The sequence below is a fragment of the Hippocampus comes genome, unplaced genomic scaffold (genome assembly GCF_001891065.2).
Source record: "Hippocampus comes isolate QL1 unplaced genomic scaffold, H_comes_QL1_v1.1 scaffold13, whole genome shotgun sequence".
NCBI classification, from domain to species: Eukaryota; Metazoa; Chordata; class Actinopteri; order Syngnathiformes; family Syngnathidae; genus Hippocampus; species Hippocampus comes.
The window spans coordinates 538,911-565,835 of NW_017805532.1; the positions used below are offsets into that span (position 1 = coordinate 538,911).

The 26,925-nt window shown below is 43.8% G+C and overlaps 1 protein-coding gene across 2 annotated transcripts in view; it reads left to right on the forward strand.

Annotated features, from left to right (window-relative positions):
* The window catches only part of pde4d (phosphodiesterase 4D, cAMP-specific), a 90,669-nt gene that overhangs the window by 19,389 nt on the left and 44,355 nt on the right, over positions 1 to 26,925 (forward strand). The window contains exon 1 of one of the 2 annotated variants that reach the window (XM_019878006.1): positions 15,638 to 16,654. The exons of the other annotated variant lie outside the window; for it this stretch is intronic. Within the exon in view, the coding sequence (XP_019733565.1) occupies positions 16,566 to 16,654 (89 nt within the window). The 5' untranslated portion in view covers positions 15,638 to 16,565. Of the gene's footprint in view, positions 1 to 15,637; positions 16,655 to 26,925 lie in introns of those variants that run through there. 2 annotated transcript variants of the gene reach the window in all.

Consider the following 26,925-nt stretch of genomic DNA (forward strand, 5'->3'; position numbering starts at 1 on the left):
TTATTTAGTTGCTGGCTTGCACAGGGAGGGGAAAGCGATCTGGCGACGTAACATTATTACGTCTCTCGGTAGGAAATTCTAATCCTTGTGATTTCCCACAGTCGCTCCGCCTTTTCTCTTCAAAATTTGCGCGGTGCTCGCGATACACATCCGAACGCTTTCAATCTGTTTCAAAAAGTAAATTATTTCACACACTTTACAGTCCGATTGCTGCACACTTTTTGTCAATGTCATTGCACATTTATTGGCTTTGTCGTGAAATATTTATTTACATCTTCAGCTGTAATGATGCATAAGAGACACTTACGCAACTCACCTCTCACATGTGAGACCTGACCGAAGATTTGAACCCAGAACCGGTCTACTGGAAAGCAGACATGTTTGCTACTCAGGCTGAAATCATTTCCATAAATACAGTACGGGAGTCCTTTAGAATTTACTTTCATCATCCCGTTTTTATTTGACGTGCTTTATCATTCAAAAGTCTTGCCACCGTGAGTTTTGTTTTTATCTCCTTTTTTTTTTTCATAGCGTTCACCGTAACATGAGAGATAGCTATGTATTCAATTAAACAGGGCGGGATAGCATCCAGGCATCCATTGCCCTCCGCACATCTGTACTGACATTTGAGCTACAACCGAAAATCATCAAATAGCGGACTCGGACATTTACACAGAACTGTACATTGCAATTTAAAGGTAATATTCTTGAATAAGATTTCAAAAGGGCCTGCTTGCTGGTGCGCACACATGCAGGCGCGGTGTGTCAAGAGAGGGCGGAGGATGTCTGCCAAGGGTGGGAAAACCGAAGACAGTGGCTTCCCAATTGTTGGAGATAGTCGTGTAAGCTGCTACGATTAGAGCAGAGCTTCTGTCTGCTCTCTTTGTTTGTTATGGAGCTTAAGTTCTTAAGCGAGTATTGCTCAGAGGTGAGGCCTCCTCTGTTCCTCGCTTCTGTACCATTTGACTGCATCTTATTTATGGTTTTCCATATATCTGAGTGAGGTGGCAAAAGTACGCAGGTGCACGTACCCTGTACTTAAGTAGAAGTCCAGATACGTGAGTAAAAAAGGACTATGGAAAAAGTAGGAGTGATTCAACTTTTTGAAGTAAAAAGTGCAAAGTCAATGTATTTGAGACGTAACTCGAGAATATGCGTTTTCCCTCTCGTAACTTGCAAAATAAACATACAAAGAAAAGGGCCTAAATAGTCTTGGCTCACTTTCATGCAATCAAAACCTGTCCCTGGAATTTTGAACCAATTACGTGAAGTAGTTACAACAAAAAAAGCGTCACTTCTCATGAGGAGGAGGAGAAGATTTGATACAAGTGAAATATTTGGAGCTATGCTATATTTTATTTTAAGCTAACATTTATCTTGTAAAAAGGGCTATAACGTTTCTACCACTTTCAACCAATGTGGTACATGTGGTCTTTTTTTTTACATTGCGTCGTTATCCGTGGAGGTTAAAAAAAAAAAAGGAATAATTCTATTTCAACCAAGGAAAAGTACAGTAGTTTCAAACACTGTATAGGCAGTCAAAGTTTTCCGAAAATTGACTGCTCAAGTAAAGTACAGATGTCTGATAAATTCATTTAACCCTTTTATGTTATCAGGTTACAGGGTGCATGAAAGGGCTTCATTACAGTAACTACGTATTCAAACTGTGTTACTTCCCACCGTGACGGCAAGAACAGAGTCCTCTGCAATAAGCAACACAACTACATGGCTACAAGCAGATACATGAGTATTCACACTCAGACAGTGTGCGCGCGCACACACCCGTCTCAGGCAAGTGATTAAAAGGCATCGTTATGACACTCGCGTCGCACTGAGGAGCGCACACCTGTTTCCCCGCAGCTGTTTCGCCAGACGCAAGCTGTCGCCCTTCACTTGCGACCACACGCTTTGAAGGTGACGACTGTTTGATGCCGTAAATCCCTCCCGGGCCAAGTGGTCCGTCGCCACGGTAACGGGCCTCATTAGGATAATGCCACTGGAGAGGCATGTCCTATTAGCCGGTGCACTCGATGTGCACATGCGGGTCTTGTAGCGTCTGCGGTCAAAAAGCAACATGAGTCAGGTTTTGTCCAGGTGGAGCGAACACGCCTGCTACTGTTTCAAAATAATTGCAATCGATGACTGTACAGTGCACATCCTGCTGCAATGACATGGTCCGACCCTTGAAGATGGTGACGCTGTGGTGCAGAAACAATGCTGACATGTATCCCCTTTCAAATGAATTGTGTCGTAGTTTGTCGCAGAAAACATGCACACAAAAAAAAAAGACTTTCTAAATGGGATCTGGTTATTTCGACGACCCATATTTGCAAATTGTGTGTGTGTGTACTTTCAAATTGAGTGTCGTTGCGTATGCAAATATGCATTATGCACCCCACCCCTCTCCCCCCGACTGTACTGTATAGAAGCCATTATTTCTACATTGCCATATGTACCCTAGCAACCGTTAACCTCTCTTACAGGTTGGCGCTGCATAGGTGAAACGCAATACGCATCACACTGTGCCTTTATGAATGAAAATCAGCCGTGCGTCCATTTAGATTTATTTGACTATCCAAGCGTCACTGCTCACCAGTGCGACATCAAGCAGCAATCGTCTCGCATTCATCCTGCCAACTGCCTCATTGTTGCATATGTCATCCGCTGTGCACGAAAGGCGCAGGATTGCATTTAAAAACAATGCAAAAAGAATGATGCCACCAGTATTTTTGCTTGATGTTACTACAGTGGTACCTCTAATTACAACAATAATTGGTTCTGGAAGAAATTTCTTAACTAGAAAATTTTGTAAGTAGAGACACGTTTTCCATGTAAATGCCCTAATTTGTTCCAAGCCCCCCCAAAATTTTGAAATAAATGTTTTCTCAAGCATAAAAATGCATCAAAATAAACGAATACATGTTACAATTAGATTCTTCTTCTCCTTTCGGCACATCCCTATTCAGGAACAAATACATGTTACAATTAGATGACTGCACAATAAATGAGAGTTGGGCATAATGTAAAAAACTAAGAAAAGAGTAAAGAATAAAAATGATGGTCATTTAACATTTAACTGCATCCTCATCGTTTTTTGCCCTCTTTAGTCCATGTTCTCTCTCAGAAGTGTTTTTTTTTTTGCCTGGCGTTTTGTAAAGAACTGATCCAAGGACGTTTGCTTTTGTCAGCTTGTTTGGGGCTTTTATTGCCATCATAAACTGTTGCTACCAACAACAATAACATAACAGGAAATAATGTTCAATCGCTAATTAAGGCCACTAAAAAAACAAACAAACAAAAAAAAAGACTTCATTACCCTCACATTGTAGTGTACGGCGCCTGCTGCCAGCGTGTCGCTGGTCATGATGACCCTCGCTGAAAGCAAAACTTTTGCAAAGCACACTGCTTGCCAACTTGCTAGCAGATGTTTCATAACTAAAGTGGGCGGCTCTGTTATTGGAAAAATATGATTCACCTGGCAAAGCGTACCCTCAGGTAACGCTCGGCCTGCAAGGAAATGTAGTCCTACCAGTCTTTTATTTTTTTTAGGGATGTCATTTCACTTCAGGAGCATTTAAAATGATCATTTTAGTGCAACACCCCACACGCGCGCACACACACACACACACACACACACACAATATGATTCACCTGGCAAAGCGTACCCTCAGGTAACGCTCGGCCTGCAAGGAAATGTAGTCCTACCAGTCCTTTATTTTTTTTAGGGATGTCATTTCACTTCAGGACCATTTAAAATGATCACTTTAGTGCAACACCCCACACACGCGCGCGCGCACACACACACACACACACACACACACACACACACACACACACACTCTACCACTGCAGACATATACATCTCGTTCTATTTTTATTTGAGAAAGAGAGCTATGCTGATCACAAAGGAGGGTGTGCGCAGAGGAACCCGGGAGGCTCAACTCAAATAATCAATAAGCCGTAGTGCACCGGGGGCGGGCAAAGCTAAAGAAAGAGATGTTTTCTCACCATTGCAGTAAATTGATATGGACTTCCTATAAGTGTGTGTGTGGTGTCCATTAAGCAAGGGGTGGGGGGCGGGGGGGGTCAAGGGCTATAGCTCGAAGTCATCTAAAATGTACTTCGACGCTCTTTTCAGCACAAATTACACCAGATTGGAATAGATGGCTTAACCTCTCCCCACCCCCCCTTTCCCATCCCACCCCTTCTTCCCTTCTTCTTTTTACAGGTAAGTTGCTGAAGTGAGCATGAGATGCCTCTCAAGGTAAAGCGTGCAGTCATCTGCCTCATTTGGATGATTCTGTCTTTTGAATATTGATTCATAAAATCATGACATATGGTGGCATTTGATACCCTGTTTCCTTACGTAGCGGTCAGGCGTATTTATTTACTCAAATGTAGACCGGTGGAAGGGATTTTTGGAATAATATTAAAATGTCTTATCAAATATAGGGCTGAATGATTTTGAAAAACGGTCGAACGCGAGACCGATGCGACTTTTCGCGGCTCTTTTGAACAGTATTGCGAAGATTCGCAACTCTTTGACACTTTTTTGGGAACCTTTTGGACTCTTTACCCTTTCATGTACCCTGTAACCTGATGACATGAGAAGCTGTCCGCTGGAGGAACCGCTGTCCATGAAAGGGTTAAAGTAGCAGGCAAATGTATGTTTGTTTTGTTTTTGGTGTTTCAGTGGAATGTAAACTTGTGGACTGAACGTCTTAAGCACCGTACTAATTTATACACCATACAAAGTAAATAATTAAAACATACCAGACCCCCGCCGATTGACCGAAATAGAGGCAGACGTTTGTTTTTTTTCCTCCAAATTGCAGTCTTGGCAGTTTTTCAATTGCATTCTGCTGCGTTGCCTTGTTCATTTGAATTTGATTAATTTTCAGCCCTAATCAAATGTAACTCAAGTTTTAATTAAAGCAAAGGAGCGCTATGGCAAAATGCAGCAAAAGACAAGGAGGCAGCTACAGTATTTTGAGAGTCATGTCGGGCCACTAAATGAGGAAATACGGTAATAAACTTACAAACACAAAGTCAGAAACATGAAACTAAGGGGTTGACTCCCCCGCCAGAGGAGTGTTGCGCATCTTTTCACCCGCTGCCTGTGTTGTGGTTGGCTGTGCCTCATTTGGATGATTCTGTCTTTTGAATATTGATTCATAAAATCATGGCATATGGTTGCGCATTCATAAATAATACCAGCATCACAAGAACCAAATGCGGTACTTATTCACTTGATACCCTGTTTCCTTACGTAGCGGCCAGGCGTATTTATTTACTCAAATGTAGACCGCTGGAAGGGATTTTTGGAATCATTTTAAAATGTCTTATCAAATATAGGGCTGAATGATTTTGAAAAACGGTCGAACGCGAGACCGATGCGACTTTTCGCGGCTATTTTGAACAGTATTGCGAAGATTAGCAACTCTTTGACACTTTTTTGGGAACCTTTAGGACTCTTTACCCTTTCATGTACCCTGTAACCTGATGACATGAGAAGCTGTCCGCTGGAGGAACCGCTGTCCATGAAAGGGTTAAAGTAGCAGGCAAATGTATGTTTGTTTTGTTTTTGGTGTTTCAGTGGAATGTAAACTTGTGGACTGAACGTCTTAAGCACCGTACTAATTTATACACCATACAAAGTAAATAATTAAAACATACCAGACCCCCGCCGATTGACCGAAATAGAGGCAGACGTTTGTTTTTTTTCCTCCAAATTGCAGTCTTGGCAGTTTTTCAATTGCATTCTGCTGCGTTGCCTTGTTCATTTGAATTTGATTAATTTTCAGCCCTAATCAAATGTAACTCAAGTTTTAATTAAAGCAAAGGAGCGCTATGGCAAAATGCAGCAAAAGACAAGGAGGCAGCTACAGTATTTTGAGAGTCATGTCGGGCCACTAAATGAGGAAATACGGTAATAAACTTACAAACACAAAGTCAGAAACATGAAACTAAGGGGTTGACTCCCCCGCCAGAGGAGTGTTGCGCATCTTTTCACCCGCTGCCTGTGTTGTGGTTGGCTGCTAATCTGTTTATCTAATCAGATTCTGAGGTTACGGCTCTGTCTCATTAACTTGCGGGATATTGATTGTGCCGCGATGTTTTCTGCGGCGGCCCACGGCTACGCTCCCAGATGGGGAGGAATGCGGGTTATTTATTTATTCCCCCCCTCCCCAGCCCACCCCCCCTCATAGCTCATCAATCGATGCCGCCTTGTCTCGGGATTGCTGCATGTGTAGGCTTGCTAAAGTTAAAAAAAATAGCTTTGTGAAGGAAACACGGATTCCTGGCGATACGGTTTGACGTGTGTGCGCTGTTGGAACAAGTGTGTCTAAACAAACGATTAACAACCATTTCTGATGTATTCATATTTTAGTATCATAATTGCAAGTATTCCTGGAAGACATCATTTTATTTCTCCTTCCACCCCAAGCGGCTTGTCATCATAAAGTACTTTTGGAGCTTGTAAGTTTTGACATAATATGTTGCAGTCAGCCTCCTCGCTGCTAATATTTTGAATATTACTCATGGGAAGTAATGGAGTAAGAAATAACCACTTCCTGAATCAAACTGTGGCTAACATAACACTGTGTGTAAACGGAATACCGCGATTTTCGGATGATGCGATTAGTCTCCTAATCGTGGTCGCGGTCATAAGAAATAATCACTTCCTGAATCAAACTGTGCCTAACATAACACTGTATGTAAACGGAATACCGCGATTTTCGGATGATGCGATTAGTCTCCTAATCGTGGTCGCGGTCTATTGTTGGTGAGCAGTCGACAAGAAAAAATAATCGTTTGTGGCAGCGCTACTCGCAACATGCCGCTTTGCTTCTTTTACATTTACCATGAGCAAACCATTGTGAGTATCGCTAGCTAAACTGTGACGTTAGCTTACCTGCATGTGGGTTTTGCATTGAAGAATGAAGTTACATTTTCTCATTGTTGTGTCCTGATTCTGTGAAGTATAAACCGCGCCTTTTGTCATCCTATTTTTTCCCAATGTCATCGATAATAAAAAAATAAAATAAAAATCCCTTAATTCAAATTAATGATCCTGGGAGTTCCTTCTATCGCTGGTGGTGTTTAGGTCGCCACTTCACACCAACAAGAGATGCTGACTCAGTTGCCCCTATTTTTGCTTTCCTTCCTAAAAAGGCAAACTGTGTAAAATTGCAGACCACCAACTATAAAGATAACTTGTCAAGTCTTCAAATCTAAGCCAGGTCGAGTCACTTTGATACCAAGTCCCAAGTCAAGTCATTCCCATGTTTTTAGCAAGCGGGATGCAAATCCTAAAAAACAGCAACTCGAGTCTGACTCAAGTCAAGTCACTCGAGTCCCCCATCGTTGGCTTTCAACCACTCTCGTTTGCCTTTACACTGCAGTCAGACCACCCACTCCCTTAATCCCCGCTTGTTAAATAAGACATATTGATGTAAATCCATAACGATAGCTCACATGTGTTGAATAATTCATGGCGTGAATGGACATCGTGTGTCACACCCGCACTGCACGGCCGCGTTGACGTGTGGCTAGGCTTGCACATCAAAGTGAACGTGTGCTGCAGTGTGTGTGTGTGTGTGTGTGCGCGCGCGCGCGCCTGGGCAATGCGTCATACTGCGACTTGCAGAGAAACCCGGGAGCTCCCCTCTGCCTGCTCCCATGCCGCTCGCTGGCGGTCGTTACGTAACGATGCTCCCCGCACACGTTCACTTCCAGTGGCTCTGTACTCGTTGTGTTGTGTGCAGTGTGGTGATTTTCCAAGGCCCAGTTGTGTTGCTCTTGAATGGGGTATTTTCGTGCTCACACTTGACAGTTGAGGGCAATGATGCAAAGGAGTGTTTGTCGGTATTTTGCATGCTGCTTAATTTCCGATATTCGACGGTCTGTCCGTTCATTGTAGCTTATTGATCAGGTTTATTTTTTTTATTGGTTTTTTTTTTTTTTTTTTTTGGCAACAGTGTTTTTTGGGGGAAAATTTTTTTTCTGATTAAAAAAAAAAACTGTCTTCAAATCATTTTTTTGTAGCTTTTACATTGCACAAGTGTGTCCTTGCTGAAGTGTACTGTTTGTACTTGGGCTGTTCACAAATGGGTGGTGCTTTGAGTGGGGGCTCGAGTGGGCGTGGAAAAGTGAATATCATGATGATTTTTTTTTAAAAAGTATTTTTTTTTCTTGCATGCCAGGCTTTTGAGACATTTTCATTTTTAAGTCTGTAAAAGCGTAGTATTGATTTCACCATGAATTTATTAATTTACAGCGATGAAGTTTCAGAAAAAATGTCCACCTGCTGCCCAGCCCAATCATTAATTCATAAATAGTACTCACTATACTACCATAATACATATATTATTGTTTTAAAATGATTGTTATTACTATTAATAATTCGAAAACCCAAGACGCTGGAGGAAAAAAAAAAACAATGGTAGAGTCTGAAACAGCGTGAAAAAAAAATAGAAAATTGTACTTGCATCTCTGATTAAAACATGTTAAAAAAATGTTGCCCAATGTTATTTTAATGGTTCAAGGTTATGAATCTTCTACTATTATAATGTATTTGTTTTTGTTCAATCCTATGTAGGGTACATTGTTGTAGCTGCGGTTGCTGTTGACGCGCTGCATAGATAAATTTGAGTCGGGAGTAATATGTCCTCAAAACAATGAGTAAAATCAATCCATCAGCCAGTAGATAATAGTGTGAGTAAAAGTAAATAGCGCTTCGGTGCTCTTTGTTGCAGCAGGTGCTGCTGGCTCGGTCTGGTCGTTTTACCCGGGTGAACAATAATAGCCGTAACGCGACACTTTGTTGATCTCTGCGGGGAAGCTCTCTATTTGCCTGCACCCTGCACTGTTGACGTCATTGGGGAGGCTCACATACTGAGTGGCGCACCTGGAGCTGCTGCACACCGGGGGCGGGGTGGGTCCCACTAAAATATTAACATGTGGCCTCAGGAGGTGCTTACTCTTAAGTGCTTTGCATCGTGTGGTGTACACTCGGCGGCCACAACGTTCATTTTGCATTCAGTTTAATGAGATCCAATGCAAAAAAATAAATAAATAAATAAATGCCTTGCTCAGGAGCTTAGCATGATACGCTTAATGTGGTGTTCAGGTCGTACAAACATGCTAACCTGCTTTTGTCACCACAATGTTATCTGGTATTAATGCGTTTTAAAAGCAAGCCATTATGAAGAATTATTCAGCGGGCGGCTCTTGACAAACGATAAGTGAGATACGTTTTCCTCAGTGCATTATTTGTTGCTCAAGCTTTTTAATTCTTTACCTTGCCGATGTCGAGGTCCAGCTTTCTATTTGTTTCCCAATCTGCCGGGAGTCCCGGCGGACCGACAGCCGAGTTTCATTTGGGTGACGGCGACGTGTGAAAGAAAAGGAGGTGAAAGTTTGACTTTTAAATGTCACAGGAGCCGTGACCGCATCGACACGCACGCATACACGCACAGACGCAGAGGGGTGGCCGGGTCGCTGCTGCGTGCCCCTCAGCCGCTGCTGTCACATCCTTTCAAGACACAAAACCCACAGCACTCCGCTGCATCAGCACAGACAAAGGCCAATAGCAATCCCGAGAGCGGACCGCTTCATGAGTGTTACTCTCATAATTAATTCATTTAAATTTAATCTACAATGGCCCTATACTTGTTTTGTTTTTTTCGAGTTGCATTTTTCCAATTCACTTGCGACAAAATTTACCAGCGCACGCCTTCAAGCGGGATCTGTTGCTGAGCAACTGTGATGTCATTTTTAATCTCGACAGCATGTGGCAAAATGGCCGCCCCCTGAGATGGACAAAAAGGGGCTGATTTTACTGCTTAACTCAAATTGCACAAACGCATTGTCAATAGAATCGGTTTAGACTAGTGGGGCTGCATCGAACATAATCCTGTCAAGAAAAGTTTGGGGTTGACTTGCCCTTTAATGGACGCGCAGTCTCAGTTGTCTTTGGTGTAAATGTGAGCTTGAATGTTCGCTTGTCTGTGCATTCCCCGCAATTGTCTAATGACCCATCCAGGGTGTATCCCACTTCTCACCCAAGTCAGCTGGGATAACTTCCAGTGATACAAAATGTATTGATGTATCATGATGTATGATGCGCTGTATGCGGTGTGCTTTTTTACAGTTTTATTGTGAAGTGGAAAAGGGAACTGCCACATAAACGAGTCAAGAAAAAAAAAAAAAAGTCAAAAGTGGTGAGGTGTCCGAGTCGGTCGACTAATATTCTAGACCACTAGCGTGGATGATTTTGCTGGTCGGTTTGGAAGGGCGTGTGCCGCTCAGTCTGGTGGTTTTTCTTCCGCACTTTGTCGGCAGAAAATTAAGTGCAGTCCCTTTTTTTTTTTTTTTTGCCTGGAAGATAATTTTATATCCCGCAACGATCCTCCTAACCCGTAATTACTTTAACAGTTTAATGTCACACAAGTCTGCCACCATGTACATCCACAACGCACTTCCCGTGTGCTGTTCTTTCCGCCTTCATAATTGATGCCCTTGAACGGAATTCAGGGCAGAGGGGGGGAAAAAATAGGACACAAAAAAAGCTGCGTGATTCATTTCTTTTGCACTAAATGTCCCAAAAAGTCATTGGATGAGTTTTCAGAGCGATTTGTGGTTTTTGCTGTTTCATAATTTGTAAACCTCAACTGCTTTTGACGTACAGTAAGAAAACTCTAAGCTAATGAAGTTAAACCATAACATAACTTATCTCCGCTATCACATCATATCTAAGTTTAGCGCTCATGCTAACAACATAAATAATGTCCTTGCTTGGTCCGCTAGTCTCGCAGACCAGTCAAAAATACATCGTTCAGGGTTGTGCTGGCATTGCGAAATGATAGTTGTCAAGTTGTGTTACAGGCCGGTGTGCCATCCACATCACTTCCTGGTTCCCATGTAAACATGACGAATTATTGATTTCAATTCATGTTGCCTCTTTGAGACCAAGAGTGTACGTATTTTTCCCCCACGAGCCTGTGGTAATTACTGTATCGTAGGGTCACTAGTGAGCCATACCATCCCCTCTGTGGAATTACTAATCACGCTCGCATTGACAATCAGTCCGTGCATCCCGGTGATTAAGGCTACGACGAGTCAGCCGGCACAAGGGGGGAGAGAAGTCAGCCTGAGCGTCTCGACCGCATCAGTGACACAACGTTGGTGCAATGCAGGAGAAGTCTATTTTTGGAGGGCTTGAGCAACAAAGCTGGGAAATGGAGGTGCTGGGGTGCACCATTTGACGGGCGGGGATGACAGCCAGGGAGACTGACTGCCTTTTCGGCGGTGAGAAATTGGGACAAAGTACAGATGCAACAGTGGGTTTGTGAACGAGAAGCGTGGCTCACCGTACACGGCAATCAATCCCCCGTCTGTCTGCGGTCTGCTATTCACAAATTCACCGATTTACCCTTTTCTTTTTGGAAACTATCTTCCGTTAGTCGCTGAAAAACTCATCCTGTCAAGGTTTTTTGTGCTCTTTCCTCATTTAAGTTGCCTCAAGATGGCGTGAAGGGCCCTTCGGAATAGGAAGGGAATATATCGAAGGGATACACCTGAGAGACGAGCAGGGTTCGATTCTGGCTCTGGCCTCCCTGTGTAGGTTTTCTCCGGGTATTCTGGTTACCTCCCACATTCCAAAAACATGCGTGGCAGGCCGATTGAACACTCTAAATTGTCCCAAGGTGTGAGTGTGAGCGCGGATGGTTGTTGGTTTCTGTGTGCCCTGCGATTGGCTGGCAACCGGTTCAGGGTGTCCCCCGCCTACTGCCCGACGACCGCTGGGATAGGCTCTAGAAAGGTCACGGTGATATGACATCACAAGTAGACAAGATGACAGTGTCAGCTCCACACTTCCGAATCTTTCGACTTCTTTTCTTTGTATGAGTCACTAAAAAGTGCCCCCATCTGTAATATCCTGCAGCTCTTTGAAGTCAAAGTAGGGGCTTTAGAAGTCTGAATTTCCCTTTTTTTTTTTTTTTTTTAAATCAAAGAAGCCCGTTCCTTTCTTTCACTTGGCCATAAAATCAAAGAGTCGGTGGAAAAGAGGAATAAAAACAACCTTTTTCCCTGCCACTTATCATGTGGGCAATTTCTTCTCTTGCCACTTACACCTTCTTTATATTCTCCAAATGGCCCTTGAAGCCTCCATGTCGCCCTCCACCCCACACCCCCAACCCCCCCAGTAGATGCCGATCTGATTACAAATATCTCTCTCCGTTGGGGAATGAGTTACTATTTGCTGAAATGCCACCACTTTGGCTTGTGTGAATGGCAAGGAGGAGGGCTGGTGCCGCTGGGCTTTTTGCACAGCAGCGCACATAGAAATGATGGACAGCCGGCCCTCCTCCAAGGAAGTAAGCGTGCACCACGTTCCATTTTTCTCCACCTGTCTGGAGAGCACCACTTTCACATTTGGATCTTATCTGGGGTATTCAAGCGTTGTTATTGAGATTAGCTGCGTCATCATCGGCGTGCGGGACAACCTTCACTTTGTTCAGATTCCGCAGCGAAAAACCACCCCGTTGGAAAGCATCCAGATAGTCGGGTTGCGCATCTCTCCAATCAAAAAAGATTTGACACATATCTCATGGGGGTGTCGGGTGATTCAAGAACGGTTCGATTTGAAAGCGGAACGATTTGATTTGGTTCGATTCAGTGGGATTTGGAGTCAATATGTTACGGCTTACTTGGTAAGGATCTGATTGCAATGAGTTCCTTGTTGTTATTTTGCAAACGTATGAATGAACTTGTCAGCACTGTAAATGTGGCATTTCCTTCAAAGATATACAATATCTCTCCTTTAAAAGATGATTCGATGCATATCTGAATATATTTTAGCCCTTTTGTGCACCCTGTAACCTGATAACATGCTAAACTGTCCACTGTAGTAACCGCAGTCTCTGGAAGGGTTAAACTGTAAATTTGGTTCGAGTCTATGTACTCACATCTTGTAAATGAAAACCGATTTTCCAATTGAAATCATTTTTTGTTACGTTTTTGTTATGAAACAGGAAAAAAAATGGATATATTTTCCGTCACTCCATTCACTTTCCACTAGCATGTGCTGTATGGTTGTATGACGCTGACCAAAGACCTTACTTGCAGTTTTACTAGCTATCCGATTAGGCAACAGACTAGTCGGGGAAGCACAAAATGGTTGCTCAACAAACTTAAAAATGGCGTTCTTTATTTACAGAACGTCCTCAGTGTACGACAGACTTCCGTTCCTACAGCGGTTGAACGTGTTGTTGAGCGCGCTAATGCAGTGGTTTCAACTTGATTGCCCACAATTCCTCACCTCAAACCGTCATTTGTCGGGACTGTCGTAAGCCCCGGCACCCTGCCTTGTGGAACTAATTGCATTTCACCTAGTGCAAAAAAAACAGTCACATGACCAGGAGCGTTGACATTCTGCCATGTTGTTTGACGTCAACCGTCGCGCACTGTTCTGTGATCGACGGAAGTAGAGATAGAGCCCATGAGGTTAAATTCTCTGCTAACGTAAAATCAATCGCGCTGTGTATAGAACCCACAAGTATCTTTCCTAGACCTCCTCTTTACATCTGCATCCCACTCCTATTTTTCTTAATGCCTGCACATTTTTAACATACTTTGTATTAGCCTTTGCTACACCTTCCTCTTCTTATTTGTGTCGAGTGGCAGAATGAGTCGTGACAACTCACCAGCGCGGAGTGGATCGAGGGCCAAGAGCCCGCCAGGGTAACATCTAGGATTATGCAATACGACAAGCAGAGACGCACTGGGACAGTGTTGGCTCCATCAACCGCGAAAATGTACCGAATGAAATCTACAGAATGGTCGGATGATTGAGGATTCTGAATTCTCTATAGGTGCATATGTGAGTGTGAATGAGTGTCTGTATGTTCGAGTTTTTCCGGTAGGAAATCAAACTTCAGTTTGGCACCTAAATATATACCTTCATGCAATCAGTTCATAGTTTTTTTTAACAAAATCTATCATAGCGTCCATACTCCCCCTGCAACCATATGTGGCTGTTTCAAAACTGGATTGGATACTGTTTGGGGTTTTTTTTTTTACCTCCGCCAAGCATAAATTGCAAAAAAAAATTCTATAATCCTGTCAGATTAATGGAGTGAAACAATTAGTAAGTATAATTACCTCATTTTGTAGACACTATAATTCACGTATAAGGACTTTTGCTTCGTCAGCCAATAGGATAAGTTTCAGTGATTTATTTGTCGTTTGTTTGGCATATTTGTAAATTCGCTCCCAGTAAGATTTGGTGTCACGATGACGTAAATGGAGCGCAAACGAAACCGTGAATGGATGGACAAACACAAATATGGCACCCCGCAACTTTTTTTTCCGACTTAAGCCTTGGAAGCGGTCTTGTTAGTTTTGCGACTGTCCTTTGAAGCCTCCGAAATGAAAATGTTTTCCCCGTCGCCGCTTTTACGACACTAGTCATTCCGCTTGCGCGCACAAACCGGCCACAGTCTCCCAGCGGGACCGCATCTCGGTCCCGACGTTGGCCACAAGCGGATTCCCCACCCGTCACCGGCTGCCCCACCCAAACCGCGCAGCTCAGAGGTGCAAGACGACAGAGGCGACGAGGCGGTTTTGCCTGCTGGCAGCGTTTGAGAGGCTGCTGACGTGCGTGTCGGGCAGGAAGTGTGCAAGAAGCAACGTTGGATCCTGTTTTTCAGACCGCAAGCAACTGGAGGCGCGCCGCTGCTGTGACTTGTAACGCACAACACAACCCAACACACGCACACACACGCAGTGCGCTCACCCTGACCTCCCCTCATAACTTCCTCGCAAACCACTCCCCCCCCCCCCCAAATTCCTAAATGCATGCATGCACGCACGCGAATACGCACGCTTTCTACAATCAGTGTCAATCATGCGTACGGGGGGGGGGGGTTGTAGTTATCTTCACACCTCACTGCTTATGAATGACATCATGACGTCTGACTCTCTTTCACACTCTAAATAGGATTGAGCTTGTTCTCACGAGAACGCTGCAGGATTTCGTGCAAAAGTGTAAAACACTGTAACTAGAAGAACGATTACTTATTTTATGATCTACATCTTAAAAGGCTTCTGACTGTTTTGAATTAAGAACGTCAACCTTAGCAAGTGTTAGAATATGTCAGTATTTTTTACTGTTGGGTACATTCAAACTTTCAAGGCAACAAACTTCGATATATATTTTTTGGTCATACATCTGACAAGGAAGTGCGTGGTTGTATGTGCCCCCCCCCGCCCCCCCACCTTCCCCACAGTAGCACCGGTGACAAATCGTGGCTCCTTCCAGCATTTAATCCCCCGTCCCTGATGTAACACGGTTGTGTTTTAACAGACAATATTCAACAGAGGCTCGACGGTGCTGGTGTAAGAACAGCGGAATGTCTGTTTCTGCTTTGTTGGTTCGTGGTAGTTAACATCCTGCGTAGTGAGTTTACAAGAATCCCTGCGTGTTTTTGTGGCGTTACTCGTGCGCGCGCTCACACACACACACACACACACACACACACACACACACACACACACACACACACGAAACCACATGCAATGCAACATGAGACCAACATGCCCCTTCTTGAGCGGTTATGATGACGTCGGCGGACAAACAAAGGCGTACTCCGCAAAGAAAAGAAAGGTGCGGCGACAGATGGATATAAGTGGAATTACTTGTGCCAACTCATGTGTGCGAACATTACGTACACACGACCGGCTTTCGGTTTTGTGTGCGTGCGTGTGTGTGTTTGTGTGCATGCAAGCGCCCGTGCAGACACGTTGCTCAGGAATGGAGCGCAGCCGCGTGTGGTAAGAGGATCAATAGGTTTTAGCAGAGTGGAGAGCGAAGGCATGCCTCTTACACAGGGTCAGGACATCCCACGCAGGAGGAGGCGAGAAGCAGAGATAGGCTCAGATGGTTCATTGTTGTTTTGTTTTTTTTCTTTCACCTCCCTCCCTCTTCTCTCCCTTCCTATTTCCTTACTTTCCTCTGCGGGATGTTGAGAAAGTAAGCGAGACAAAGCAGAGCGCTTTGCAACATGCTCGGTCACGCAAATGCCACTCCTCCTCCTCCTCCTCCTCCTCCTCCTCATCCCGCCGCTGCCGCCCGTCAGCTGTTCTCCAGAGGAATGACTCCCTGAAGCCGGCTCACCATGTGGATGCAGGGCAGTCATTTCCAGACCTTTGCCGGAAGGATACCGAGGAAAAAAGGAGCGGCGGTGGCGGCGGCCCCAGAGGGCTCGGCGTGGGTGGCCGCACTGCTGGGAGTCCATACGCTGCAGTTTTTACACTCGGATCTAATCTGCCTTTGAATAGTGGCTTTTTGTTTCCATGAATTTGATGGTGCTAGTCCATTTTTAAGTGCTTTTTTTATTGCGACCAAAGACTTCTATTTATAGCTTTTTGCTGGACTCGCCTGGTTTACTGGAGCATGGGACACCACTCATGATAGTGGTGCACCCTGTGGGTCTTCGCCCGTGGATAGAATCTTAGAATCCGAATTGGGAAAAAAAAAAAGCTGAGTCAGCCTCAGCATGAAGCTCGGACTGTGTCCAGGTGTATCCAGTGACAGAACCATGAAGCACCTTAGCCGCTTTCCCTTTAGAAGACACTCGTGGATATGGTGAGTTTCAACAAATAACTCCTGGTTACACTTTACACCTCATGCAACTCAGGCCAGGAAATAATCTTGTGAAACGGGTCCAACATTTTCCTGTTATTTTTTCCCCTTAGAACAAACAAAACAAAAGAACAAGTGCAACAAGTTGATGTTTACTGTTTTTCAACAGCCAAACAAGCTTTGGGACCTCGATAAACGCCGTGCTGCGTCGTCGCTGGCCTTTTCCCTTGTTGTCTGGTTGTTTTTTTTTCGGTTATTAGTCACCCCCAATGAGGCAATATGGTCTTTCGGGAATATTGTAGTTGTGCCATAGCTGCGCTTGAAAAACGAGGAAGTGTGAAGAGATGAGTCAGTGATGTCATCAGAAAGTGCTGTACGGGATGGCAAATTGCTTCCATTTTATGGCCATTAAGTCGACCCTTGGTAATCTTCTCATCATTTAAAGCAGTTTGGCCGATGATTGTCTGCACCATGACGACGCAAGTTGTGGAAAATCATATAGAGCTGAACGCAGGTCTGATGGTATTTATTATTATTTGTTGTGGCTGGCGGGCTTTTGAGTGACACCTTTTATACTATCGCTGAAGCCAGAAAATTCCCTTGTCAATACCCCCCACCCCACCCCATTCCGTCTCAATGCTATTCATAGGGAAAGAGCCTCTCATACTACCCCCAAAGCCGGAAAATCTCCGTCAATTTCAGCCCACACCCGTGTTGGTGCCATTTTCGAAAAAGGAAAAAAATGGCAGCTATTACAGGTAGTGCACAAGAGGCATCTGATACTACAGCCAAAGCTGAAAAATGTCCAAGGCAACTTGGCAGCCGCATTCCATGTAGGAGCCATTTGTACAAAACAGCGATTTGGGAAAAAGGCAGAAAAACGACGGGATTTACAGGCAGTCTTGCAATTTTCTGTTGGTGTAGTTCACATGGAAAAAGGATACATAAAAAAAGAAAGACAATTTTGAGCTTTTACAGGCATCTGACACGATCCCCGAAGTTGTGAAATTTGGTAGAAAAGGTAAAAATGATTTTGTTGTCACACTGTCAGCGTCATTTATACCGGATACAACGGCAAGACAGATGAAAGATGGACAATGCTGACTTGTATCGGCAGTAAAAAAAGAAGAAAGGCCTATTACCTATGAAACTTTGCAGATTGACTTAACCCCCATACCACTTCACCTAACATTGTTAGAGAACAGTGACAGAAAAAAATGTGTACCATTCCATATTCTGATACTCTCTACAAAGCCGGAAAATTTGCTGGTTGACATTATATCACAATTCAACATCTCTACTGTTCATTAAAAATAATAATAATTTAAAAAAAGTGGAAAATGCCTACTTTTACTATGTCAACTGTGTAAAAGGTGTTTCTGATTCTACCACTTATCCAGGAATATTATTGGGAGTGACTGGATGCCCCCCCCCCTTTCCCCATTCCATGTCGGTGCTGTTCACTAGCCGGTTTTAACGAGACTATTCTGTTTATCTTCACGTTGGGGTTCAGAGAGTTTTTCACTCAAGGCACAGAACTTGAGCTGCTGCAGTAGCGGAAGTCAACGTTGACGTGCATGAAGACGTCAGGACAGTATTTTTATGTTACTGCATCGTCATGCACGGAAGAGGGCGGCCTTTATAGACAGGAAGGTGCAGTCAAATAACCCTTCATGATTGCTGTCAACACGCTCAAACATCCTTGTTCCTCTCCTGAAGCTCGCACCGCTAGACTTTTGTAAACACTTTAGAGCAGACCCCATTTGAAATGACTTCCAGATTTGGTTTAATATGTTGCCATTATTTCTATACTTACGCAGGATATCGCATGCAATAGGATATCGAGATTTTTTTTTTCTAATCAATAGGCCATTTCTTTTATGATTTATTTAATTGCGCAATTGCCTGAGTTAGATGGCATGCCATTTGAATGCTTTGTGCGCTGACAATTCCGCAAGCTGCCATGCTTGCCACATGCAAGCATTCGTCGATGAAACATGACAGATGAGCTCCATTTATAACCAGGCAAGGATTTTGGTTGTAATCAGTCACTTACCAGTGGACACCATTGTTGTTGAGAAGTGCGTGTGCGTGTGCGTGTGTGTGTGTGTGAGAGTGTGTGTGCATGCGTGTGCATGGTTGCAGAGCCAAAGAAGGTTTCAGGAGGATGTGTATAATTCATTGCAGCTTGGTAATGGAGCCGTTCCCCTTCTGTCCGTGTTAGGAGTTGTGTGATAAAATGACTTAGGACATTTAGTTTAAAATACCACAGAAAAATACAAAATTTTCTGACCCAACAACAATTTAAAAACATTTTTAGTCTATCAATCTATCTATCTATCTATCTATCTATCTATCTATCTATCTATCTATCTATCTATCTATATAGCTAGCTAGCTAGCTAGCTAGCTAGCTCGCTATCTATCTAGCTAGCTAGCTATTTAGCTAGCTAGCTAGCTGTGTCTCTCTCTCTCTCTCTCTCTCTCTCTCTCTCTCTCTCTCTCTCTCTCTCTCTCTCTCTGTTTGTCTGTCTGTCTGTCTGTCTGTCCAATCTATTTTATCGAGCTAAAAGTGGTATCTCACTGAGCGGCAAAGGCTCGCGCCTGGCCCGAATGTTGGTTTTTCATCAGGGTTCATTCAAGCTGCCAAAACGTTGCAATGACGTTCGGCAAACCGTTTGAACAGTTGCATACAGTTTTTCTTGTCCCAAAGAAATTTTCGACATGTTCAAAATTGATGCCAGCCAGTTAAACTGTTTGAGCATAACACAGACTGGATAGGGCGCTGTTGAGAACCAGATTTGGGCATCCCTGGTCTACAGTTGGTTTTAATTTGTGTGTGATGTTTTCAAAACCGACTTAAAAACAGTCACACTTTCCCCATCAAAATAGTGATTGATGTGGTTGTTGTCATTTGGGGAAACTGTGTGTTGCCTTGAGCACTGCTTCAAATGCTCTGCAATGTTATCTTGACACATGGTCTGAGGACTGGAGTTGTTTTGGCCTGTTTGAGCAGTTACGGATGACGCAAAGTGCATTTTTCAAATATGTTACTAGTTAATGGTCAATTTTCATTCCTGTGCCTCGACACCCTCCTGTGCACCTCTTACGCATTAGCCCGAGGCTCGCCTCTGACAATGAGACACTTATCTCGCTCTCGTCTGCCATTGCCCTGTGACATTGATTCTCGTCGCGCTCGGGCAAACTGTAGATGACTTTCTATTACTGCCTGTTGCTTTGCTTTTGAAATTGGGTTGGGGTTTTTTTTTGTTTTTTTTTTTTACTTTGGAGAGACCTGCTGTCACTTGTGATGACACAAACACATCACTCAAACTTTGCAGGGTATGCCAAGGGCTTCCACTAGCACTGCGTATGCGTGCGTGCGCTTGCGCGTGTGTGTGATGTACTGCTCAGCTGCAATATCAATCTTGCCTTCCTATGAGTATGTTGCGGTGTCGCTGCTGTGGCACTCAAGTTCTCGACACTCTCCCCATGGCAAGGCCAGGCAGTTCAACACAGCGTAGCTTTACCCTGTATCAGAAATGTGTTGTGGCAGAGGCGAAAAACACACACACTTGGTGGCCAAAATGCTTCTTCATATGTAGCGGCTGAAATATTTGAACAGAGTTAATACCATACAGGTGACAAAAACCACTGCTTGGTTGCTCGTTGGACGAACAGATTTGGTATTTTAATCAGTTGAGGATAGCTTAAAAAAATGCCTCGATCAATAGTTGAAACCAGAAAAAAAGAAAAAAAAACTATGCTCCCAAAACATTTCAGTATCATTTGAAACTCATTTTACATTACCCTTAAAAGAATTATTTGAATTTGAAAAAATAGATACGCATGTGAGGGAACTCTCCATAACATCCACTGACAACCCAGGCTAAACTTAGATCCTCAGCAACATACAAAGTTCTTTTCACTTACACACTCCTTCCTTGACACATAATTCTACTTTCCTTTTAGCCAGGGGTTTAGCATTGTGGCATCTTAGGGTGTTACAGAAAAATGCGAATAGATGCATTCCTGGATAGCGAACCACAAATAGACCAAGGTTCAGCTGTATCATATTCAGCAATCTCCAATTCACTGCAGCGGTTCTTTATCACCTCACGGTGAAAATTTTGCTGCATGCCGAGATGTATAGAATTCTTTTTTTTTTTTCTAATGAATGACTTCCCATGAGGAGCAACTTTATGATTTTGAGGAGCATTTTTTATTTTTTTTTATTTTGCTGGTTAATCTCTGGGATCTGAAGGTTTTCATTAAACAATGAAAAATAAGACAGTTTAACAAATGAACCGTTTTCTTATTTTCTACCAAATTGACTCTTGACTCTGTAGCCAGCCGGGCATCTCCTGTCATCGAAAATACCAATGTGTGCGTGCGTGTGTGTGTGTGTGCGTGCTGCCTTTAAAATGAAAACTGACATCATATTTTATGTAACCTGTGAGAACACGCATGTGTCCCACAATGTGTGCAGTGCGGTGGTAACTTGATTATGAACTGACGTGAAGCATAACTGGCATGTTTCTTGCCGATTTGTCTCAGTATTGTGTGCATGGGCGCTAACGTGGAATGTTTGCTCTTGCCCACAAAGTTCTCCCTGTTTCACCTCCTGATTTTTTTTTTCTTCTGTTTTTGGCAGGAAGCAACAACTTGTTTGACGAGAACGCTGTTTACTTGATTGTGTGTATTTTGCTTCAGATGTTCCATGTTCCTCAAGTGTCTGTTAAGTGTGCAGAATCACGCGTCAGTCCAGGAATCAACATCATGGGCAACGAATGGGTTAAGAATGCTGTTCATTGTCTGGAATTTAGAATTGATTAATCGAATTGTGAATCAATCGAGTTAAAATGAAGTGGACTATTTGGCTTTAAGTATAGAGGTGCTATTGTTTCGGTCTCAACTAGTTTGCTGTCCAAAGAAGCACGAGATTGGAAGTTGAGGGACAGCGACGCATTGCCACAAGATCGCTGGCCAGTATTAGTATCAGTATGATCCTCCTAATACCGTCCCATGAGCACTTAGTAGAATCAAAAGGCTAATAGTCACTAGCATTGCCACGGAAGCCCTTTGAACTCTCCCCACAGGAAATGCCATCCACCAAAAGGAAGCATCAAGTGTCGTTATGTTCACAATTAACAATTCGGTAACATCCTGTTGTTTGCGTGACTTTTATAGCCGGTTCGGGAAGTCATCACGGTGACAAAATCCATTCTCTGCATTGGCTGTGTAGTAAAGAGGTCGGGGTGAGCCGTGGTTCATTTGTATGAGACAAGACAGCCCCCATCGGAGCGAGCTGTTTTGATAAGTGCCCCGTAATTCTTCATCCTTGAGCCATTATAACCGAGGAATGTCACACATTTTATTAAGACTCCTGGGAAGTGTTTCATTTAGTAGAAAAGTGGCATAATATGTCTCTTTTAGTGATGAAAGCTGACCGAAAATCTCTTCGTAGTGAATCAGGTTGTCACTGGTCAGTTGAATAAAGTCTCCTGGAATACCAGCGAATGGTCACCTGGAGCCAAAAACAACCCCGAGGTCTTGTAGAAATAGATTTGTGCAAATAAAGTTCGACCATGACCAATAAAGATGTGTCTTGAGACACTCTGCTAGCAATAAGGCTCCCCAAAGCCCCAGGGCGGCTTTTGAGACCACATCGATTGTAAATGTCCATTTCTCTTTCAATTTGATTTATCAGGGCGCGCTGTCCGCACAGCAGCTGCGGCGCGGGGCCGCTCAATCTGGCGTTCATCTCGCCCACAAAAGGGGAGAAGACGGACAGATCAATAAGAAAGACAGAGCAGCTGGCAAAACCTCTCCCCGAGCCTGGCGGTCATGATGCATGTTTTTCCGAACGGTCGGAAATTAGGAACATCACCGCAGTTTTGACTCAAAGGCAACTAACCGACTGGGACTGAGTGATTGGTTTGGGAGATTAGAAACGTGGTTTGCTTCATAGGACTCCTTTATTTTATTCAAGTCAAGTGACAGCGCACCACAAAACAACATGATGATTTTCACAGGTCGTGACAAATAAAATGATGTCAAAGAAGTTGATGAATTCAAAACGATCTTTCTTATTGGGGTTGCTTTCCAGGTGCTGCTGCAATGCAGATCGACACGAATGCATCCATCCATTTTGTGAACCACTTTATCCTCACAAGGATCGCGGGGCATGCTGGAGCCTATCTCAGCTGTCTTCGGGCAGCAGGCGGGGGACACCCTGAACTGGTTGCCAGCCAATCGCAGTGCACACGCAGACGAATAATCATTCATGCTCACACTCACACCTAGGGACAATTTAGAGTGTTCACTCAGCCTGCCGTGCATGTTTTTGGAACGTGGGAGGAAACCGGAGTACCCGGAGAAAACCCACGCAGGCACGCATGCAAACTCCACACAGGAAGGCGTGTGTGTGTGAGCGATGAAAATGTGTTTTTTCACAGATGGCTCACATTATCTATAATTTTACTCTGAATAGTGTCTGTTACTTTCAAATGACAAAAAAAAAAAAGGCAAATGGAGATTGTTTTTTTCCTCTCCCCATTTGATTAGACAGTAGCACAAAAATGAAACCTCTCCGAGGTCATGAACCTTTTGAAGCTAGTTAATGGCTAGCCCCGCAGGCTTATCCTTTCACTAGCCACATGCCCGTCCCAAACTTGGATTAGACAGGCCTTTGTCGTTTCCGTGTAAGCTGGTTCCGTGAAACGTAATACGCGCGGTGAATCGGAGTGCCACTGTGCGGCCGTGTGCGTCAGCCTCTTGACCCAAACAAAACCTGAGGCTAGCCCGGAGATGCTATCAAATGCGGCACTTCCTGTACGAACAAAGGAGCCGTCCACTTCAATGGTGCCACCGCTGCTAATAAATGGCAATGAATTGTGAAACAAAACAATGTGGATGGAGTGATGTGGTTGCCTTTGAAAGAAATCATCTCATAAATATGTCGGCGTCCTGCTCTTGAGGTGCAACTCTTGGACGTGACCTTTGTCACAGTTGAAACCGAGTGTATGAACAGGGCTACGTGAGAATGGCGCAGACCTCTGCCAGGGCAGAAATTCCCAAGTTGGATCAGTACGTAACTATCCACATACTGTATATTAATAAAGAACCATGAGCGCCGCTGTGGACAGCAAGATCTCTTGAGTAATTGAGAACAGATTATCGTTTGCATTGTCAGCCAACCCGTTAGCAGACTGCAATCAATCAATCAATCAATAAATATACAGTATAAATAAAGGGTGGTTAGGCCATGGGTAGATAAGGATAAAAACGTTTCAAACAATTTTGTCATGATAAAATAATTAATTGACATTTTTAATTTGATTAATTAGAATGGATTTGATATGAATTTACAAATGATATAAGAAAATACATTCCAAATTGGTGAAAGCATTTTTTTCATTGACAAAATATCACTCAATTGAATGAATACGAGTACATCTCAATATTGTTTGATTTGTCAGGAAAAAACGTACATGCCTTTTGTAATTCCGCTTGAAAAATTAGTCCATAAAATAAATGAAAATGAAATTTTAGATCTGTAGGTACATTTTTATAGTTGTATAATTTTATACATTTCACTTACTATGAACATTATGTTTCAACAACCACAGAATACAAAAAAAATAAAAAACAAATAAATGAACCAATTTTAGGGAAAAAATGGCGTTATGAATGCAACAAATATTAGTGGACTCTTGATTTGAGATCGGTGGGCCGGATTAAGATCATATCTCGCCTTGTTGCACATAACTGCACTACATATTTGACAATAAAGTTGTATCCAATCCAAAAAACAAATATATATGATTATTCACCGTCATGATTTATCGCAAAGACAAAATGTGAAAAAAAAGGGGAAAAAAATGTGCATGAGAAATCGTTTTTAATCCGTCTACCAAACACACAATAATTGGAAACCTCACGCCCTTGGAGGAGGTAATAAGCAGCTGCTGTGGCGCAACCGCGTTCCTCGTGGTCAGTGGCGTCCCGAGGCGGCGCCTGACACGCGTTCCGGGAATCGCCCTCATTAGTGGCAAAGCTGGATGACGCTAACGATTTGGATGACGACAGTGTTTATGGCTGGGCGTAATCAACGGCTTAGACGGGGGGGTTTAGAGAGGGAGTCCCCCCTCGTACCTGGCTGGACTAAGTCATAATGACATACTTGAAACTTTCTACACTGCTGCATTCTTTCTCTGGCTTACTTTTCCCTCCCGAAAACTTGGCATTGTATCCTCATTTGTGCAAACATTTCGAACCAATATTTAGCCAGCACTGTCCTGTGTGTGTATGTGTGTGTGGCGTGCGTTTGCGTGCATGCTGGCACACGATGAATGCAATGGCTTCCTCGGAGGAAACGCACTCCCACTTGCACAATCCCAACTGTTGCTGTGCGTTTTTCATCCAGCCGGTAGCACAGACTCGCACGTTGTCGTCGTGTCGAATAACACTCAAGTCAGCAGTCATTTTGGACTCGTTCAATACGCGCTGAGAACATTTAAATGTGCTCCCGGGTTTAGTTTTTTCTTTTTTTACAAGTGCCATTTTGTTTGCTTTTAATTAAGGAGCTCTGTGGGCTGTTGCAATTATGCATACCGGGAAGGTATAGTCTGTCAACTTTTGAGCCTTTTTGACCCCTTTAGGGCCACCATACAATGAAGTGGAATGATAGAAAAGCCAAAGAAAATGAACCAATGCGTCAGACGATGTTTCCCTTGAATGCCCGTAGACCAAGGTCTTGTAATGACATTATTTTTGCTGTAAATTTGAGCCAAATTCTCAAAAAAGTCGTATTCGGGCATGTTGAGACTTGAACATTTTTGACCCCTTTAAGCCACCGTACTTCAGCTTGTATTCATCAACTATGCATTTTGTTGCGGCCCGGTAGTCGAGTGGTTAGCACGTCGATTTCGCAGTGCAGAGGTACCGGGTTCAATTCCAGCTCCGGCCTCCCTGTGTGGAGTTTGCATGTTCTTCCCGTGTTTGCGTGGGTTTTCTCCGGGTACTACGGTTTCCTCCCACATTCCAAAAACATGCATGGCAGGCTGATTGAATACTCCAAATTGTCCCTAGGTGTGAGTGTGAGCGCGAATAGTTGTTCCTTTCTGTGTGCCCTGCGATTGGCTGACGACCAGTTCAGGGTGTCCCCCGCCTACTGCCCAAAGACAGCTGGGATAGGCTCCAGCACCCCCCCGCGACCCAAGTGAGGATAAAGCGGATCGGGAAATGAATGAATGAATGCATTTTGTTATCACACATCACTCTTATCTATACAAATGGTAAAGGAGGACCTCATGACAAATGGGCAGTAGATGCTTTCATACTGCTCATTTTTAAATAACTTTTTTGTGTTTTATTTTAGAAATTGCTTCTTACTCTTTTTTGCGCATCTTTTAAGTGTATTTAATGATGGCCTGTTCAGACTGTGTGGAACTCTAATTCTTGTCAGTGTGAATGCATGTTGTGGCGCGCTTACATAAAATGCACATGAACATATTATGTAGTCTCACACACACACACACACACACACACACAAACCAACCAGCGTTCCAAGCATGTCTGCGCGTGTTGGGGAACATCCTGGATTACCTGGTCTGCGTTGGCGCACAGTGACAGGCAGTCCCTGACACCCGCACAAACACGACGACAGTCTAATGGGGATTTCCCCTTGTGAACTGTCCAAAATGTTCACACAATAAAGGTGATGAGGGGTTTTGCCGTGCAAACACAGAGACAGAGAGAGAGAGAGACACACGCAAGACGCATCCAACAAAAGTTTTCCAAAAGCATGTGGCCTCAGCTCTGGGTCACACACACTCTCCCCGGCGTAGTAGTGATGTCATCAGGGCTTTAATGAGGGATTACTCTGACATCAGTGGGCCCACTGCCAGGTTAAACCGATTAGCTGGCCCATGTGCTTGTGCCGTACTGCATCTCAAATGCTGTCGTTGTGTTGTATGTGTGCGCGCAGGCGCGTGTGTGGTAACGTTTAAGAGGCTGCCCACGTCCATTCATCTCTCCATCAATTTGTGTCTAGAGAGGAAGCGGGTTTCACAGCTAGCGTGCGCGGACGACACGAATCCGACAAGGACTCGACGGCAGACCCTCGGTGACACTTGATCATCTGTTTCATTGTGTTCGTAATCGATGGAAGTGAATGGTGTGTAATGTACTCATACACGTGCGCACACACACATGCTGTGACGTACACAGTAGCTTGCGAAATATTCGGCCCACTTGAACTTTTTGACCTTT